Here is a 21,635-nt window from a genome sequence, read left to right as displayed (position 1 = left end):
TATTCCGCCCGCGGAGGTCGGGGGAATATATACCCTACTCTCACCGGGGACCCTTCAATAATCGGCATAAGTAGTATAGCGGCCTCCTTGCTTATTGTCGGGCAATTCCATAATTGGCCTGACTATAAGAGGGGCGCTAGAGAGCGCGTCACGTGCTCTGTCTGTCGGTCGGGAGGTATAAAGGAGGGGTGACCCCCACTTGTTACCCCCCGATTGTGACGTACTGGTAGCCAGCGCGGGGGATTTCTGAGTGACCCCCCCGGTGGTTCGTGACACCTCCCAATTACCTCCAGGCTCAGCATTAACTCTTTGGAGGGGCAATGCTGTTGTGGCGACCAGGTCCTGGGGCGCCACAGCTCTGCTCCGTACACCTCGTACACACACGGCTCTGCTCCGTACACCTCGTACACACACGGCTCTGCTCCGTACACCTCGTACACACACGGCTCTGCTCCATACACCTCGTACACACGCGGCTTTGTCCGTACACCTAGTACACACACGGCTCTGCTCCGTACACCTCGTACACACACGGCTCTGCTCCGTACACCTCGTACACACACGGTTCTGCTCCGTACACCTCATACACACACGGCTCTGCTCCGTACACCTCGTACACATGTGGCTCTGCTCCGTACACCTCGTACACACACGGCTCCGCTCCGTACACCTCGTACACACACGGCTCTGCTCCGTACACCTCATAGACACACGGCTCCGCTCCGTATACCTCGTAGACACACGGCTCCGCTCCGTACACCTCGTACACACATGCTCCGTACACCTCGTACACATGTGGCTTTGCTCCGTACACCTCGTACACACACGGCTCTGCTCCGTACACCTCGTACACACACGGTTCTGCTCCGTACACCTCATACACACACGGCTCTGCTCCGAACAGCTCGTACACATGTGGCTCTGCTCCGTACACCTCGTACAAACACGGCTCCGCTCCGTACACCTCGTACACACACGGCTCTGCTCCGTACACCTCATAGACACACGGCTCCGCTCCGTATACCTCGTAGACACACGGCTCCGCTCCGTACACCTCGTACACACATGGTTCTGCTCCGTACACCTTGTACACACACGGCTCCGCTCCGTACACCTCGTACACACACGGTTCTGCTCCATACACCTCATACACACACGGCTCTGCTCCGTACACCTCGTACACATGTGGCTCTGCTCCGTACACCTCGTACACACACGGCTCCGCTCCGTACACCTCATACACACACGGCTCCGCTCCGTACACCTCGTACACACACGGCTCTGCTCCGTACACCTCGTACACACACGGCTCTGCTCCGTACACCTCTTACACACACGGCTCTGCTCCGTACACCTCATAGACACACGGCTCTGCTCCGTACACCTCATAGACACACGGCTCCGCTCCGTACACCTCGTAGACACACGGCTCCGCTCCGTACACCTAGTACACACGCGGCTCTGCTCCGTACACCTCGTACACACGCGGCTCTGCTCCGTACACCTAGTACACACACGGCTCTGCTCCACACACACGGCTCTGCTCTGTACACCTCGTACACACGAGGCTCTGCTCCGTACACCTAGTACACACACGGCTCTGCTCCGTACACACGCGGCTCTGCTCCGTACACCTAGTACACACACGGCTCTGCTCTGTACACCTGGTACACACACGGTTCTGCTCCGTACACCACATACACACACGGCTCTGCTCCGTACACCTCGTACACATGTGGCTCTGCTCCGTACACCTCGTACACATGCGGCTCCGCTCCTTACACCTCGTACACACACACGGCTCCGCTCCGTACACCTTGTACACACACGGCTCTGCTCCGTACACCTCGTACACGTGGCTCTGCTCCGTACACCTCGTACACACACGGCTCTGTTCCGTACACCTCGTACACACACGGCTCTGCTCCGTACACCTCGTACACACACGGCTCTGCTCCGTACACCTCGTACACACACAGTTCTGCTCCGTACACCTCGTACACACACGGCTCTGCTCCGTACACCTCGTACACACACGGCTCTGCTCCGTACACCTCGTACACACACGGCTCTGCGCCGTACACCTCGTACACACACGGTTCTGCTCCGTACACCTCATACACACGGCTCCGCTCCGTACACCTCGTACACACACGGCTCCGCTCCGTACACCTCGTACACAAACGGGTCTGCTCCATACACCTCGTACACAAGCGGCTCCGCTCCTTACACCTCGTACACACACGGCTCCGCTCTGTACACCTCGTACACACACGGCTCAGCTCCGTACACCTCGTACACACACTGCTCTGCTCCGTACACCTCTTACACACACGGTGTGAAGATGTAATTTACCCTCTCACTGTATATGCTGTGATACTATGTCATGATATGTATATTTCCCTGGTTGTATTAGTTGTAATTCATGTATTTTCTTGGGGGAGCTACTGGTCTCAATGTGTCTCTCTCATACAATTGCAGTCTTGGCATCTAATGTGATTATGTAAATAGCCTGTGGTCTTCTATCCAGAGTTGTGTATCTAGTCTGTAATTGCATTGGCTTGTGAAGGAATAGTCATTGTGCTGCACAGCAGGGGATCCCTTCATCTACTGTGGCTGGCAGACATATTGGAGCCCTGTGATGGACCAAACCATTGATGATAGGATGTGTGACCCCTACCCCCTGAACATGGTGGGCTGGTCAAGGAGCACAGACAATGCATTTCCCTTTTTGTAACTTTAGAGTGAGCTGAAACTAAAGAGAAGAAGGAGCTCCCAGCCTGGGTGGCTGTGGACACGGACGGAGCTAGGCCTGTGTGGCGGCCCGTGGGATTGTGTGGAACTCTTTGGACTACTGTAAGGACGATTGCTTTGTTATCCGGTCCGAGGATTGTCGGGAAGGGCCTCCGAATCTGTTTTACGTGGACTTATCGTGTGCTGTTCCAGTGTTCTTGTGAATAAACCTGTTGGATCGTCCCTCGGCCTCGTCCATCCTTTGCTCTGTTGTACACCCCCGTCACACACGGCTCTGCTCCGTACACATCGTACACACACGGCTCTGCTCCGTACACCTCGTACACACACGGTTCTGTTCCGTACACCTCGTACACACACGGCTCCGCTCCGTACACCTCGTACATATATGGCTCTGCTCTGTACACCTCGGACACACACGGCTCTGCTCCGTACACCTCGTACACACGCGGCTCCGCTCCTTACACCTCGTACACACACGGCTCCGCTCCGTACACCTCGTACACACACGGCTCCGCTCCGTACACCTCGTACACATACGGCTTTGCTCCGTACACCTCGTACACGTGGCTTTGCTCCGCACACCTCGTACACACGGCTCTTCTCCGTACATCTCGTACACACACGGCTCTGCTCCGTACACACATGGCTCTGCTCTGTACACCTCGTACACACACGCCTCCGCTCCGTACACCTCGTACACACACGGCTCCGCTCCGTACACCTCGTACACACACGGTTCCGCTCCGTACACCTCGTACACACGCGGCTCCGCTCCGTACAATTCGTACACACGCGGTTCTGCTCCGTACACCTCGTACACACACGGCTCTGCTCTGTACACCTCTTACACACGCGGCTTTGCTACGTACACCTCGTACACACGCGGCTCTGCTCCGTACACCTCCTACACACACGACTCTGCTCCGTCCACCTCGTACACATATGGCTCTGCTCTGTACACCTCGTACACACGCGGCTGTGCTCCGTACACCTCGTACACACGCGGCTCTGCTCCGTACACCTCGTACACACGCGGCTCCGCTCCTTACACCTCGTACACACACGGCTCCGCTCCGTACACCTCGTACACATACGGCTTTGCTCCGTACACCTCGTACACGTGGCTTTGCTCCGTACACCTCGTACACACGGCTCTTCTCCGTACATCTCGTACACACACGGCTCTGCTCCGTACACACACGGCTCTGCTCCGTACACCTCGTACACATGTAGCTCTGCTCCGTACACCTCGTACACACACGGCTCCGCTCCGTACTGTGACGGGAGTGTACTACAGAGCAAAGGATGGACGAGGCCGAGGGACGATCCAACAGGTTTATTCACAAGAACACTGGAACAGCACACGATAAGTCCACGTAAAACAGATTCGGGGGCCCTTCCCGACAATCCTCGGACCGGATAACAAAGCAATCGTCCTTACAGTAGTCCAAAGAGTTCCACACAATCCCACGGGCCGCCACACAGGCCTAGCTCCGTCCGTGTCCACAGCCACCCAGGCTGGGAGCTCCTTCTTCTCTTTAGTTTCAGTTCACTCTGAAGTTACAAAAAGGGAAATGCATTGTCTGTGCTCCTTGACCAGCCCACCATGTTCAGGGGGTAGGGGTCACACATCCTATCATCAATGGTTTGGTCCATCACAGGGCTCCAATATGTCTGCCAGCCACAGTAGATGAAGGGATCCCCTGCTGTGCAGAACAATGACTATTCCTTCACAGGCCAATGCAATTACAGACTAGATACACAACTCTGGATAGAAGAGGACAGGCTATTTACATAATCACATAAAGGCCCAGTCACACACAACGACTTACCAGGGATCCCGAAAACGATGCGACCTGATAGGGATCGCAGGTAAGTCGCTGGGAGGTCGCAGGTGAGATGTCACACAGTCAGATCTTACCAGCGATGCAGGAACAATACAGGTCGCAGTACGATCTCAGCAGTCACTGTGACCCTGTCACACAGTGTCAAACACAGCGATGTGTCCTGCACAGCAGGACATCACCTTTGAAGAAAATGGCCTGGACCATTCTGCAACGATTAGCGATCTCACAGCAGGGGCCTGATCGCTGGTAAGTGTCACACATAACGAGATCGCTAACGGGATCGTTACTGCGTCACCAAACGGTGACTCAGCTGCGATCTCGCTAGCGATCTCGTTATGTGTGACAGTACCTTTAGATGCCAAGACTGCAATTGTATTAGAGGGACACATTGAGACCAGTAGCTCCCCCAAGAAAATACATGAATTACAACTAAAACAACCAGGGAAATATACATATCATGACATAGTATCACAGCATATACAGTGAGAGGGTAAATTACATCTTCACAGTACACCTCGTACACACACGGCTCCGCTCCGTACACCTCGTACACACGCGGCTCCGCTCCGTACACCTCGTACACACGCGGCTCCGCTCCGTACACCTCGTACACACGCGGCTCTGCTTCGTACACCTCGTACACACGCGGCTCTGCTCCGTACACCTCGTACACACGCGGCTCTGCTCCGTACACCTCGTACACACGCGGCTCTGCTCCGTACACCTCCTACACACGCGGCACAGCTCCGTACACCTCCTACACACGCGGCTCTGCTCCGTACACCTCCTACACAGGCGGCTCTGCTCCGTACACCTACTATACACTCGGCTCTGCTCCGTACACCTCCTACACACGCGGCTCTGCTCCGTACACCTCCTACACATGCGGCTCCGCTCCTTACACCTCGTACACACGCGGCTCCGCACACCTCGTACACATGTGGCTCTGCTCCGTACACCTCGCACACACAGCTCCGCTCCGTACATCTCGTACACACACGGCTCTGCTCCGTTCACCTCGTACACATGTGGCTCTGCGCCGTACACCTCGTACACACGGCTCGGCTCCGTACACCTCGTACACATGTGGCTCTGCTCCGTACACCTCGTACACACACAGCTCCGCACCGTACACCTCGTACACACACGGCTCCGCTCCGTACACCTCGTACACACACGGCTCCGCTCCGTACACCTCGTACACACACGGCTCCGCTCCGTACACTTCGTACACACGCGGTTCTGCTCCGTACACCTCGTACACACGCGGCTCTGCTTCGTACACCTCGTACACACGCGGCTCTGCTACGTACACCTCGTACACACACGGCTCCGCTCCGTACACCTCGTACACACACGGCTCTGCTCCGTACACCTCGTACACACGCGGCTCCGCTCCGTACACTTCGTACACACGCGGTTCTGCTCCGTACACCTCGTACACACGCGGCTCTGCTCCGTACACCTCGTACACACGCGGCTCTGCTACGTACACCTCGTACACACGCGGCTCTGCTCCGTACACCTCCTACACACGCAGCACAGCTCCGTACACCTCCTACACACGCGTCTCTGCTCCGTACACCTACCATACACTCGGCTCTGCTCCGTACACCTCCTACACACGCGGCTCTGCTCCGTACACCTCCTATATATGCGGCTCCACTCCGTACACCTCGTACACACACGGCTCCACTCCGTACACCTCGTACACACACGGCTCTGCGCCGTACACCTTGTACACACACGGTTCTGCTCCATACACCTCGTACACACACGGCTCTGCTCCGTACACCTCGTACACACACGGCTCTGCTCCGTATACCTTGTACACACACGGGTCTGCTCCGTGCACCTCGTACACACGCGGCTCCGCTCCTTACACCTCGTATACACACGGCTCCGCTCCGTACACCTCGTACACACACGGCTCTGCTCCGTACACCTCGTACACATGTGGCTCTGCTTCGTACACCTCGTACACACATGGCTCCGCTACGTACACCTCGTACACACGCGGCTCTGCTACGTACACCTCGTACACACGCGGCTCCGCTCCGTACACCTCGTACACACGCGGCTCCGCTCCGTACACCTCGTACACACGCGGCTCTGCTCTGTACACCTCGTACACTCACGGCTCCGCTCCGTACACCTCGTACACACACGGCTCTGCTACATCCACACTGTAAACCCCTCCTGACCCCACACATAAACTTCCCCTCATCCAGCACCATGACACCCAGCACAGCAGAGTCCTGCATACACTGAGGAGCTGACCATGTGACCCCTGACTCCTCCCCTCCATGTGACATCATCATAGGCCCTGTAAGCACAGAGCAGCCATATATCTAGTGTGCGTGCGGCTGTGCAGGTGGAGGGTCTCTATTATTTTGGGGTCATCATCATTATTATTAACCCCTTTATGTCCAGTTCCAGACCAGTGTACTCCGGTTCTTGATCAGGCACATTTTCATATTAGAAAGGGAGGAGCCAGCACTGCTTGATCAGACATGTCAGATGGGAGATAAATCCCCTCCCCCGGTCCCCCATGTGGCCAAAGTGCCCCCCATACCCCCTCCTCATTCTGATCATCTAAGATGGTGGCCGCACGCTGCATTCATCCTCCTCTGATTTCTGTCATATGTGACGTCAGATGTGACAGAAACGTCCTCCCCAGGTGTGGCTAAGTCACCCCCTGTCACTCCCTGGTCCTACCCCGGTCTCCTGATACGAGCTGCTGCTCCGTCCTCGCGATTCCTACTCATCATCTGAAAAATATCGTCCGCATGCGCAGAGCGGTTCTAACCCCAGGGCTTGATGCCAGGTGACATTACACGGCTGGTATCAACCCCATTTATTACCCTGTTTGCCACCGCACCAGGGCAACGGGATGAGCCAGAGTGAAGTGCCAGGATTGGTTCATCTAATGGATGCGCCACTGCTGGGACGGCTGAAGCATGCTATTTTTAGGCTGGGAAGGGCCAAATAACCATGTCCCTTCCCACCCTGAGAATACCAGACGCCAACTGTCAGCTTCACCTTAGCTGGTGATCCAATTTGGGGGGAACCCATGTTTTGGTTTTTTTTTAATTATTTATTAATAATTTAACCTTTGTCCGGCTGAATAGGTACAATTGTAACTATTTTGTTTTAAAATGGCAATACATTTTTTTTTTCCCAAAAGCCGTAGAGGGCTGAAATTTCGTGACATCTCTGCAGTTTGGTCCAGAATATATTGGCTAAATTTCAATAAAATATCTCCACCCCCTTCCGAGATAAGGGGTCGCTGTTAACGTTGTAAAATTATGCAGCCTGATGAAGGCTAAAAAAAATAGTGTAGGGTGCCCTCTGTTTTGGATTACCAGCCAAGGTGAAGCGGCCAACTGTGATCTGCAGGCTTCAGCCATCTGCTTTACCCTAGCTGGCTATCAAAAATGGGGGGAACCCACATAGGTTTTTATTAATTATTTATTTTTTTGGCTAAATATAAGGTAAACACCCTTCACTGCCACATGAAAGTCACTAAAGGGTGCTAGCTTAGATTATGCTGGGGGGTGGGACATTATATAAGTGTTTGTCTATCCATCCATCCTAGTTTTTTAGGCTATGTGTCCACGATCAGTGTTTGCAGCGTTTTGGACAGAGTATTTTTGTTGCGTCCAAAATGCTGCGCTGTGCAGTACAAGTGCAATGGAAGGATTTTTGGAAATCTCCTGCCCACTGAGCTTGTTTTTTTTCCTTAGCATAAACTGACCTGCAGCGCGGCTTCCTGAGCCTCAGCATGTCAATTTATGCTGTGGAGACGAGAGTTTCGTCCAAAGAGAAAATAGCGCTAAAGTCCTCAGCAGCCTGAACCTGGATCGTGGGCCCGGGCAGCTGCTTTCTCCAGTGGACAATACTCGCATCTCTGCACGACAGCTGACATTGCGTCTAGACACAGTCTCGCTGTATCGTGGGCACATAGCCTAAAAGTGAGAAATTTCGCACTACAGCAACATTTTTGTGAAGTACCTATGGTTTCAAAATGCTCACTATACCCCCGAATGAAATCCTTGAGGGTCTAGTTTTCAAAATGGGGTCACTTGTGGGGGTTTCTGCTTTATAGGTACCTTAGGGGTCCTGAAAATGTGACATGGTGCCCGCATTATTTTTCAATTTTTCCAAAATTCACATGGTGCTCCTTCTGTTATGGGCCCTCCCGTTTGTCCAAACAGAGATTATTAGCCACATGTGGGGTATTGCTGCGCTCATAAGAAATTGGATAACAAACTGTAGCGTCCACATTTTGGTGTTGCCACTTGAAAAAGCAAGAAATTTGGTGCTAAAGCAACATTTTTGTGGAAAAAAAAAAGAAAATGTTCAATATGACGATGTAAGTTTATTAAATTCTATAAAGTACCTGTGGGTTCAAAATGCTCACTATACCCCTGGATAAAATCCTTGAGGGGTCTAGTTTCCAAAATGTGATCACTTTTGATGGAGCTCCACTGTTTAGGCACCTCAGGAGCTGCAAACGTGACATGGCATTCACTAATGAATCCAGCCAATTTTACAGTCAAATGGTGCTCCTTCCCTTCCAAGCGATGCCGTGCGCCCAAACATTTGATTTCCAGCACATATGAGGTATCTGTGTACTCAGGAAAAACTGCACAATAAATTATATGGGGCATTTTTTCCTGTTACCCTTGTGGATAGAGAGCTTTGATATCACTTTGATGCCCATTTTGTGCCAGTTTAATACTTTTTTTGCTGCTTTTAAGTGTATTCACATCAGGGCTCCGCACTGTATTGTATTTTATTATTGGGATTTTTTTATGTTTGTTGTTAAACCTGTAAAAAAAAAAAAAAAATGAAAACGGAAAAAATAAAATAAACCAACTTCAGCCTCGAATAAGAAACTGGATGATTAAGAAACCAACTTCAGCATTGTGTCTGATGTCGAGCGATACCAGTTTGAATATAAGGGAAATGTCTGTTATTACCACATATATACCCCCCCCACACTGACTGACAGCCGCTGAGCATGGGAACCTGCTGTCACTCAGTGCCGAGAGTGCAGCATACTGAGCCGTGACTAAAACCGCATCAGTGCCACCCCTAGGACTGAAAGCTGGACGCCGTCTCAATATATGTCTATGATCCTCTGTATATGGGGAGGAGGCACCATCAGCTCTTTCTACCCTGTTTCCTCGAAAATAAGACGTACCCTGAAAATAAGCCCTAGTAGGATTTTTGGGAGCTTTTTTGAGTATACTTAAAATATAAGCCGTACTCCAAAAATAAACCTTGGTTGTGGTTCCATAATGAATTGTCCAAACATCTAAAAAAGTTAAAAAATACAGCAGGAGTTTTATCAAAGAAAGCAGACCCCACCAAAAGAAAGCAAATATCCCCCCCAAAAAAATAATTGCACTCACCAGACACCAAACAATTACAGTTGGCAAGTACCGATGGTGCATAGCCTGTCACACAGAGATCTGTGTCACTGTCAGGTCCCTGACATTCCCGCTGCATTACACCAAAGCTGTGTATAGAGTGACAGAGAAGGCAGAGGCAGTAATAAACCGTGTCTGCCTTATCTAGAGATGGTTGGATTTCATCTCTGTTGATACATGATTGTGTGTAGTAGCTGCGCGGCTCTTTTATTTTTCCACCCACATTGCCGTATAAAGGATAGTTGTTGTTTTTTTCGGGTTTTTTTTAAATGACTCATAGGTTTTAATTTTACCATAAAATGTACTGGAAATTAAGTAAAAATTCCAAGTGCGGTGAAATGGTGAAAAAAAAAAAATTTCTATCATTGTTTTTACTCCATTCACAATGTGCTGAAAGTGAGCGGTCAGCGTGATTCTCCAGGTCAGTCTGATTACGGCAATATCAGACTCCCACATTTATTATTATCTAAGTGGTGACTAGAGATGAGCGGACCCGTGGACGTTCGGCTTCTGCTGGTCCAGCTGAACATTTGTAAAGATCGGTTCTGGACTTGGACTTGACCTGAAGTTTATTTGAAGTCCCTGATTGGCAGTTCGGGTCTCCGCCCACATGCAGCCATAAACCGATCACTAACAGGGGAGGGCGGGTTTTTTCAGTTTTATTTCTTGGTGCACAATACATCTGATAACACGAGAGTGGTTTCCATACGTAAAGCCCCCGAACGCCAAACCTGAACTTTATTTTGGAAAGTCTGAGTTTGTACCGAACACTGAACTTCAGGTTCACTCATCTCTAGTAGTGAATAAAAATCAGACTTTTGTAAAAAAAAAACACAAAAAAAAACCAAAACAAAACATAAAAAAATCGGTTTGTCTCTCAATTTTCCAACATCAGAGTTGAGTGAGGACTTGTTTTTTGCTTGATGAGCCGACGTTTTCATTGATACCATTTTAGGTGCAATACTTTTATGGGTAGGTTTTGCAACTTCATTTCATGTTGAATTTTTTTTTTTACTACCCAAATGATATCTCACCTCCTTTCAGTGGTTTTATTCTGTTTCAGAAAATTTCGGTTCCAGCATGGATATGGACAGGGACAAGATGGCGGAGAGGATATTACACCTCACCCTAGAGATCCTCTTCCGGCTTACTGGAGAGGTGAGAGATTCTGATGACGTCACATTACATCATTCTTATCTATGGGAATAACAGATGGACAGAACTGGAGAGGTGAGGACTCTGGAAATGTCTGTAGTGAGATTTATTACTGTGTCTCTCCATAACCAGGATTACACAGTAGTGAAGAAGACCTCTAGTGAGCGCTGTCAGGCCCCCGTGTCTGAGGGATGGGGAAGACCCCTGAGCCCAATCACGGGACCTCCACCTCACCCCCCGTTACATGAGGACATCAATGACCACAAGATCCTAGAAGTCACCTACAAGATGATTGAGCTGCTGACTGGAGAGGTGACACTGCTGGGAATGCTGGGACATTATACAGTAACGCTATGAAGGGATCGGGGGTGACGGTATCATTGTATGTGTCAGGTTCCTATAAGGTGTCAGGACGTCACCGTCTATTTCTCCATGGAGGAGTGGGAGTATTTAGAAGGACACAAAGATCTGTACAAGGACGTTATGATGGAGGTTCCCCAGCCCCTCACATCACCAGGTAATAGACAGGACTAAATACACACAGCCTATAATTGTCTGTATGTAATGAATGAATTCAGTCCCTGTATGTGTCTCCTCCAGTTCTATCCAGTAAGAGGACAACACCAGAGAGATGTCCCCGTCCTCTTCTCCCACAGGACTGTAAACAAGAAGATGCCTATGTTCCTCAGGATCATCAGGTAGATGGAGAGAAGGTGACATGAAATCTCCCTATGATGTGTAGATGGCTGTGAAGGTCTTGTGCTCAGTCTTGTTTTAACCTCTCCGTGGCTGGTGGTGAAGGTCGCCGCTGGGATGGTGTCGCTCATCACAGGCAGAGCGGGGTTACCTCAGGGAGGATGACTGAAGACGGACGGGGGTGGTTGTGGTCCCCGTTGGCGCCGGAAAAGGAGAAGCAGAGACAGGGGCTGCGGTTCCAGGTCTTTTACTCACTGGTAGTTCAGGCACTGCCCCAGAGTACCATTCTCCGCCACGATGGACTCCAGCCAATAACGATTCTGTGGAAGGTCAGATCTGGTGTATGTCAGTCTATGAGCCCTAACTCCTTTGGTGCGCTAAGTATTGGATCCCCGTGGCGTGAATCACTTGGGGATCCCGGTGTCAGTAAAGTGTCCCATTCTGTATGCTGATAGCGCGGTTCCAATGTGGGGCTGGTCCAAGACCTAAACCCCGGATCCTATATGCTATTTGGCTGAAGACTCGGTGGGACAGCTCCGGTGACTCTTCTAGCCATTCCTGCGACCGTTGCAGAGTTGGTAGACAACGTGAAGTATATCTGCCCTAGGGTTCTGTACGCCGACAGCGCCGGTCCTGTGGAAGTAGCCGCCTGCTTCTCCCCAGTGCCCGTGTTCAAACGCCTTGGCCCACAGAGCTGCCTCGCGGCACATCCGCTGTGCTCCGTGTCTAGAGCTGTTCCCTCCTTTGTAATTGTGTTGTGTGTTCCAAGCTGTTGCCTCCAGCCGCTGCCACTGGCTTGTTCACTACTCTCACTAGGTCAACCTGCTCTTCCCACTGTAGGCTCCTGACTCCCCCTGGTGGTTGCTTCACCCTGACCCTGGGTCCCAGCTCCTGTGGAACGGGGAGCCCCTGGTGCGGTGGTGTCCTGTAAACCCAACCGTTGTAGTGACCCCCTACTGTGATGCGACACTGGTACAGTCCCCATTCGGGAGGGCAACCCATTGTAACTGTGTGTATGTGTGTTGGTGGAACCGGTACCGACCCTCCTTGGACCCAGGATAAGTACTACACCCTAAATGAGGTGCAGTACCCTCCACTTGTTCACTACTCTCACTAGGTCAACCTGCTCTTCCCACTGTAGGCTCCTGACTCCCCCTGGTGGTTGCTTCACCCTGACCCTGGGTCCCAGCTCCTGTGGAACGGGGAGCCCCTGGTGCGGTGGTGTCCTGTAAACCCAACCGTTGTAGTGACCCCCTACTGTGATGCGACACTGGTACAGTCCCCATTCGGGAGGGCAACCCATTGTAACTGTGTGTATGTGTGTTGGTGGAACCGGTACCGACCCTCCTTGGACCCAGGATAAGTACTACACCCTAAATGAGGTGCAGTACCCTGTGGCGCCTGAAGCCTCAGGGGCGCCACAGCAGGATTAGAGCTGATTATAGATGTGACTTTTCCATCTGTCTGTGACTTTTGGATCACATTTATCCCGTTCTCTACACTGAAAACTTACATCAGGGTTTCGACACCAGGTTATCAGACAGAGAGAGGTCGCGCCTACCCCATGGGTCAGAAGGTCACCGCGCAAGCCAGCAATACTTGGATCTGCTTTGTTTTCCACTTAGCTGTGCAGACGATCCTTGTGCTGGTGCTGCTAGGGTTATGCGGACCCTTGTATCTTTCTTGGCTTACCATCCTGAGTTGTCTCAGCTGTTCTGATTTTTGAACTTTCCCTGGTATAACTACTCACCACTTTACCTTAGTAATTGCCATGGATAACTTGCTTTTCCATGGTGCTGGCATGGAGGTGTGAGCCATGGAAAGAGAATTTTTTTTAATTTGATCCTGGAGATTGCTGCTTGCAATTTTTTTTTGGTGTCTTCCTATTGATCATCTCCCTTTTTATTAATTTCTCTTGCATCCCTCTTTTTTACCACTTGTTGTTTGGGAATGCAGTTTCTTTTTCCTTTTGTCTGTTGTTTTCTTTTTGTGTCATTATCATAAAAGAGGACTAGTGTTCCTCCTGCCCTGCTCACTAGACACGGTTGTGGTTAGGGTAAGACACGTGATTGTCGCACGACGTGAAAGAACCTGTCTTGGGACATCGAGGAGCTCAGGGTTGCTCAGAGTAAGTGACAGGGTTTATCCTTCCTGTTCTTCTCTAGAGGCAGTGGTCCCACCCCATCTGTCTCATGATACACAGCCTCTTGGTGGAACACATTGGTAACTGGTGCCTACTGTCAACAAAGTCCAATTTCAGAGGCCCTAGTGATGACTGGGTAGGCACTTAATCATGCCTCTCTGGATAAGCCTGGTTCAGGGCGCAGTGAGGCTACGTCCCTTCTCCTCAACCTATTAGCATGACAGGTCTACATGTAATTCTTCAAATGACATGATTCAGATGAAACCCCCAAAGGATCCATTCACTGTCATGAGGCAGCAGAGTTAGTCTGGACTCCTCATGGCAGTGCGGCAATCATCCCTATCTAGTGAACAGTTATCTCCAGTAATTGTATTATTACAGCGGATTCTGTATGATGTTACATCGTCATCTTCTCCCCATTCAGGTCCCTACAATATTGGATCCTCTCAGTGGAGATCTTCTATATAAAAGGATTCTCCAGATTGACGTATCAAGGATGGATATGGACAGGGACAAGATGGCGGAGAGGATATTACACCTCACCCTAGAGATCCTCTTCCGGCTTACTGGAGAGGTGAGAATAACAGATGGACAGAACTGGAGAGGTGAGGACTCTGGAAATGTCTGTAGTGAGATTTATTACTGTGTCTCTCCATAAGCAGGATTACACAGTAGTGAAGAAGACCTCTAGTGAGCGCTGTCAGGCCCCTGTGTCTGAGGGATGGGGAAGACCCCTGAGCCCAATCACGGGGCCTCCACCTCACCCCCCGATACATGAGGACATCAATAACCAGAAGATCCTAGAACTCACCTACAAGATGATTGAGCTGCTGACTGGAGAGGTGACACTGCTGGGAATGCTGGGACATTATACAGTAACGCTATGAAGGGATCGGGGGGTGACGGTATCATTGTATATGTCAGGTTCCTATAAGGTGTCAGGATGTCACCGTCTATTTCTCCATGGAGGAGTGGGAGTATTTAGAAGGACACAAAGATCTGTACAAGGACGTCATGATGGAGGTTCCCCAGCCCCTCACATCACCAGGTAAAAGCAGGACTAAATACACACGGCCTATAATTATCTGTATGTAAGGAATGAATTCAGTCCCTGTATGTGTCTCCTCTAGTTCTATCCAGTAAGAGGACAACACCAGAGAGAGATCCCCGTCCTCTTCTCCCACAGGACTGTAAACAAGAAGATCCCGATGTTCCTCAGGATGTGTCTCCTCCAGCTCTATCCTGTAAGAGATATCTACTCATGTACTTTCTGCACTAATTTTGTGTTTATATTTTTAGACTTTCTGCTCTGGATTTTTTTTCAGCTGTGTTTTCTTTGCTTCTGCTTCTTCTGCTGTTTGCTTCTAGTGTCTTCTCTATGTCGAAAATAAGCCCTAACATGACTTTATGGGATTTTTCGAGAATGCTTGAAATATAAGCCCTACTCCAAGAATAAGCCCTAGTTACAGTCAGGAGTTGGGAGGAATCAAACTACTCAATTTCTGAGGAACCCCACTCTCTTAGTGACCCCATCAGTTGTATTCTAAGGTTGATTGTTTAAGGAACTTTGATGATTTCAAAGTCATGTGACATGATGTAACCAAAGATCTCTTAATTGCAGGAGTCTAAATGAACTGAACAGGACACAGGCTGGCATGCAGGACTGGCATTAGGGGAAAGGGAGAGAAAACTGGACAATTTCACAGGGCCCCCATAATCCTAGTGGCCCCAGTGTTTATATGCCAATTATAGGACTGCTTAAGGACCTTTTTACAACACATCATGTGACAAAAGGCTGTGTGTGTGTGTGTGTGTTTGTTTGTTCATGCAAATTTTAACCAGCTTTGCCAAAATGAGCAGAGCTTGGCCAGAAGAAGGGTGTGATGCCATAAATAAATGCTATAAATAAACAATAATAATAATAATAAAAATGCCACCGCTTCTCTAATTCATAACAAACTGCAATGTTTCCTATGCCAGAAATCTCACTCCAGTCCCTGACGTAATTTTTCAGTGTACGTCACTGGTCTTGATGAATTTGAATCCTAATGTTTATCTGTACAGGCTGCAAGACCTGCTACCTGCTTTGGTTACAAAGCCTAATGCGGGCTTTACACGAGACGATATATCATGCGATATGTCGTCGGGGTCACGGTTTTCGTGACGCACATCCGGCACAGCGCACTACGTCGTCTCGTGTGATACCTCCGAGCGACGCAGTATCGCTCACAAATCGTGAGTCGTGTATTCGTCGTTAACTTTCATAATATCGTTTATTTTCATGGGTGCAGGTTGTTCATCGTTTCTGTGGCATCAGACGTTGGTCCGTGTTACACTACGGGAACGATGAAGACAGCTTACCTGCGTCCCACGGCACCCGCCGGTTTAATGGAAGGAAGGAGATGGGCGGGATGTTTACCCGGAAAGTAAGTGCGTGTGACGGGGGTTAAACGAGTTTGTGCGCCACGAGCAGCGATTTGCCCGTTACGCAAAAACGACGGGGACGGGTTCGATCACCCGTGCTATCGCACGATAGTTCGACTCGTGTAAAGCAGGCTTTAGGATAGGCCATCAGCATTACAGTCCCAGACAAACCAGTTGAGTTTTCAGCATCTGTCTTTATTTTATTTTCGTCTTCGGAAAAAACCTCTTTGAAATTGTCTATGTTGTGGATCAATGTTTCAAGGAGATGCTTGCAGGTTTTGCCAACTGTCATGGCAGCGTCAGGATCTGTTGAAATGATAGACTCTGGTACTTTGCATGTTAATTTCTCTGCTGTCTGTGAGCCGCGCAGGGAGCCGCAGGCATCAAACCACAGGCTTGGGCAGGCTAGTAAGAGTTATTCTCTGCTGGGCTGCTTGTTAAATGTCTGTGATCACATGCTGTAGAGGAAAAAGTATTGTTTGCTGCCATTCTATATATGCTGGCTGGACTATTTAATTAATGCCAGCTATAGTTTACCTATACTGATCTGGTGAGGTGTTGTGATCCAGATTTATGGGTGTTTTTTGTGCATTATTACTGTGAGCTGTTGTTGTGTTAACCCTTGTTGTCATTTTTGTTGCTGCCTTCCTGCTCTTGCTTTTCTCCTTAGCCTCTCACTGTTTATTTTTGTGAGTTTGCAATGATTCCCGTCTGTCTTAATCTGTATTTCCATCATAATCCTGCTCCTTCCTTCCCTTGGTGATTACAGATTATATCTAGTCAGGAGACTAGTAATGCATGAGACTCCAGCATCTCCATCTTCAGGGGTAATCAAGAGGTTAGGAATAGCTTGGGGTCCCCTAGTGTGAGGGACAGTATAGGAGCCCCCTATCCCTCATTATCCTGCAGTCACATTGTGACAATCAATCAGATTATTTACTGTAGCACATTCCAGAGAACTGGTGCTAGGAATGGGAGAGCCGAATTAACAAAGATGTATCTCTTAAGGCCGCTTTACACACAACGATATCGCTAGTGATCTCGTTAGCGACGTGACACACCCAGATCGTTGCTACGATTTGCCGAGATCGCTCATAAGTCATTTTGTAGCGGTCACACGTACCCATCTCACAAACGACGCTACATCGTTCAGCGAGATATTGTTTGATCAAGGCGGTCATGTGGATGTTGTTCGTCGTTGGCAGGGTCTCATACGTAACAATATGTCTGCTGCGTTCCAAATGACGAACAATATTTTGAAACTGAACGTCGTGTCAACGATCAACGATTTTCGCTATTTTTAAGATTGTTCAGAGTCGCACGTAGGTGTCACACACAACAACGTCGTTAACGACGACGGAAGTGCGTCACGAAAACCATGATCCCGACGACATATTGTCAGATAAATCGTAGCGTGTAAAGGGGCCTTTAGATCTCGATATTGGACAACAGATTCAGAATAATTTTTCCCTAATTTAATTTCTGATGTTATGGTTTAAAAAAATTAAATGTACTTTCAAGATAATATCATTAAAAATTAATGACTTTGTGTTTATTTTTAGCAGATGACTGTATTGGGAGTTCAGATGGATCTCTAATATCTTCAGAATTTATAACAGATGATGAAAGGATCCCACATGATACATATGAAGAGCATGCTGTTGTCCCAGATATATATATACCTTCAGTCCTTCCTAGGAAATCTCTATCATCTGATCTTTTCAAACAAATCCAAAATTCTGATTTATCACAGAATTGTAAGCAAAATAAAAGTTACAGAAGGGATGTGGAATACGAAACTGCTCCTACAAGGGAGAAACCATTTTCATGTTCAAAATGTGGGAATTGTTTTACCAGGAAATTACATCTTAATATCCACGAAAAAACTGACACAGGGGAGAAGCCATTTTCATGTTCAGAGCGTGGGAAATGTTTTATTCGGAAATCAAATCTTGTTGTGCATCAAATATCTCACACAGGTGAGAAGCCATTTTCATGTTCAGAATGTGGGAAATGTTTTAGTCAGAAATCAGACTTTGTTAGACATCAGAAACTTCACACAGGGGAGAAGCCATTTTCATGTTCAGAATGTGGGAAATGTTTTATTCAGAAATCAAATCTTGTTGTGCATCAAAGATCTCACACAGGGGAGAAGCCATTTTCATGTTTAGAATGTGGGAAATGTTTTATTAAGAAATCAGTTCTTGTTGTGCATCAAAGATTTCACACAGGAGAGAAGCCATTTTCATGTTCAGAATGTGGGAAATGTTTTATTCAGAAATCAGATCTTGTTGTGCATCAAAGATCTCACACAGGGGAGAAGCCATTTTCATGTTTAGAATGTGGGAAATGTTTTATTAAGAAATCAGTTCTTGTTGTGCATCAAAGATTTCACACAGGGGAGAAGCCATTTTCATGTTCAGAATGTGGGAAATGTTTTATTCGGAAATCAGATCTTGTTGTGCATCAAAGATTTCACACAGGGGAGAAACCATTTTCATGTTCAGAATGTGGGAAATGTGTTATTCGGAAATCAGATCTTGTTGTGCATCAAAGATCTCACACAGGGGAGAAGCCATTTTCATGTTCAAAATGTGGGCAATGTTTTACTAGTAAATCAAGTTTTATTAAACATCATAAAATTCACACAGGGGAGAAGCCATTTTCATGTTCAGAATGTGGGAAATGTTTTATTGAGAAATCAGTTCTTGTTGTGCATCAAAGATGTCACACAGGGGAGAAGCCGTTTTCATGTTCAGAATGTGGGAAATATTTTATTCGGAAAGAACATCTTGTTAGGCATCAAAGATCTCACACATGTGAGAAGCCATTGTCAAGTTCAGAATATGGGCAATGTTTTACTAGTAAATCAGGTCTTGTTAAACATGTGAAGAAGCCGCACAGGGAAGGGAACCTTTTTCATGTTGTGAATAATTGAAATGTTTAACTGATAAATCAAGTCTTGCCGATGATCAGAAAACCAACAGAGCGGAGTAGCCATTCTTGCTTTCAGAATGGTTTTAAGACTAATCAGATCCTGTTGTCCGATGATTCACACAGGAGAAGCCATCATGATGTACTATAATTCAAAGGGTTTTATAAAAAAATTGGCTACAATTGCTCAAGTAAGAATTTGTGAGGGAAAAAAAAATTTTTATTTCTTTTTAAACTTATTGTATTTTTGGACCATAAGACACACCTAGGTTTTGAAGGAGGAATATAGGGAAAAAGATTGACACAAAAAATGTGGTCATGAAGCACTGTTATGGGGGGGGATCTGCTAGTGACACTGTTACTGGGATAAAATCCCCCAATTCTATACTGATGTCACCCATCCTGGGCCCCTTACAGGTACTGTTGATGTGTCTCCCATCCTCGTGAATACTGTATATCCATCCTGGTATATATATTGCCAATCTTTATCCCATCCTGGTATATATGATCCCCATCCTGGTATATATGGTTCTTGTCCTAGTATATATGTCCCCATTCTTGTATATATAGCCCTCATCTTGGGCCCATTCTGGTATAACTTTCCCCATCACACTGCACACATAAGAAAATAAATGATTATACTCCCCATCCCTCCGCTCTCCCGGTGCACACTGTTCTCTTCTGATGCTCGCAAGTGACTTCACCATGTAAGCGGAGAAGCACATGACATTACTGCCACGTGCCCCCAGTTACACGCAGACGTAAGTGTTAGAGAATAGTCAGCCATAATGTGCTGAGCAGCCATGTTGTATCTAACAGGGAAGACTTGAGCAAACTAACTTTGCAGCTAATGAGATGCACTGGCTAGAGTTCTCCCCCCAGAGAGGAGATAGAGATGACATCAGTGTAATTAGCAAGTGTAAGAAAAGGTCCAAAAAAGGTTAAATCGAACAGAAGAATACAATTGCGTCATTTGATAGATGTTGATGTGTCGTCATGAATAGCAGGTGTATTGAATTGATAAAGAAATTAAGTTGTCAATAGAGTTGTCAGTGTGTGAAGAGTTATGTGAAGTAGAGGCGCCTTCAGGGATCAGAAATGTCAGCAATGACAACATGGCTGAACTAGTGAAAAGTATGGAGGCCCATAGGAATCCAATAAGTTTTTATCGCAATGCTCGTAAATAATGTCATGATGTATCATTATATTCTTTGTTCTCCAACTTATACGCCTTTCTCTGCAGTATGAGCTTTCCTTTGTGTAACATGTATAAGAGCCCCACACGCCTTTTGGGGGACACTTCTTCATCTGTTGCTAATTCTGCTGTTCTGCAAGACACCTGCGTGTGTCATACTGCCGCATAACCTGTCTTATCTGCTCTGTTGCTATCTCGGAATAAACTTCAGTCTTTGCTTGGAACGGATTGTCTACAACGTCTTCTTAGCTCTCAAGGTCTACGGACATTTTCTTTCAGTAAGCTGCCAGAATGTTCACTGCTCCCCACAGCCGGGATTGTGGGTTTGGGGAGCAGTGAATATTCAATGTCTAATAGTAGACACACGTGATCGCCCAGTCATAGGAGTAAGCGGGCGGCTTAGTAATCTTGTGTACCCGATATTAAAGAGAATGAATATTCGCTGCTCCCCATGCTAATAATACCGCCTACTTCTTGGTTGGAGCTGGCTTCATTGCCTAGAGGTGGGCAGGAGTATGGCATGGGGAGCAGTGAATATTCATTTTCTTTTTTAGCTGGCATACTGTTAGCCTTTTTGAGAGCCTTTAGGAACATTTGTGAAAGGTTTTGATACTGGATTATATTTAGATAATTCACTAATCTTAGGTTGCCCACTGCTCTATATACTAAAAAGCGCAGCCCCAGATTGGAGATAGGAACTCTTAAGTATATCACATTGTATATAATTGCATTTCAAAGCTTGTTGTTTTGTTAATAAATGCTTGTAAAATATATATTCTTCATGCCTATCTTTCTCTATTGTGTAGATGTGATGATTTTGCCTCAGAACCTCTGGAGTTGGCGCAGAACTGTAGACATTTTGCAAAAAAATAGTGAGGGGAGAATTGAATTACACTGCATTCTAGATATGTGGAAGTTGTTAAGACGCTCTGTTCCCAAATTATCCAAACTTCTATGCCAAAAAAAACTGTCACAAAAATTTGGAACATTGTGAAAAGATTTGGCATTTTCACTCTAAAATTCGCAGAGCTTAGGTGGGACGGGGG

General features: G+C 47.9%; 1 protein-coding gene across 1 annotated transcript in view; it reads left to right on the top strand.

Annotated features, from left to right (window-relative positions):
• The window catches only part of LOC142312412 (uncharacterized), a 47,025-nt gene extending 25,743 nt beyond the window's left edge, over positions 1 to 21,282 (top strand). Inside the window, exons 2-10 of the mRNA XM_075351349.1 lie at positions 11,087 to 11,200; positions 11,330 to 11,509; positions 11,591 to 11,714; positions 11,798 to 11,895; positions 14,461 to 14,610; positions 14,699 to 14,878; positions 14,961 to 15,084; positions 15,167 to 15,280; positions 18,023 to 21,282. Of these exons, the coding sequence (XP_075207464.1) occupies positions 11,123 to 11,200; positions 11,330 to 11,509; positions 11,591 to 11,714; positions 11,798 to 11,895; positions 14,461 to 14,610; positions 14,699 to 14,878; positions 14,961 to 15,084; positions 15,167 to 15,280; positions 18,023 to 19,398 (2,424 nt within the window). The 5' untranslated portion in view covers positions 11,087 to 11,122 and the 3' untranslated portion in view covers positions 19,399 to 21,282. The remainder of the gene's footprint in view (positions 1 to 11,086; positions 11,201 to 11,329; positions 11,510 to 11,590; positions 11,715 to 11,797; positions 11,896 to 14,460; positions 14,611 to 14,698; positions 14,879 to 14,960; positions 15,085 to 15,166; positions 15,281 to 18,022) is intronic.
• The last annotated feature ends 353 nt before the right edge of the window (positions 21,283 to 21,635 follow it).

This window comes from Anomaloglossus baeobatrachus, chromosome 5, assembly GCF_048569485.1.
Source record: "Anomaloglossus baeobatrachus isolate aAnoBae1 chromosome 5, aAnoBae1.hap1, whole genome shotgun sequence".
In the NCBI taxonomy this organism is placed as follows: domain Eukaryota; kingdom Metazoa; phylum Chordata; class Amphibia; order Anura; family Aromobatidae; genus Anomaloglossus; species Anomaloglossus baeobatrachus.
Note: the sequence above shows the minus strand (reverse complement) of the source record. Positions and strands in the feature narration are given on the sequence as shown.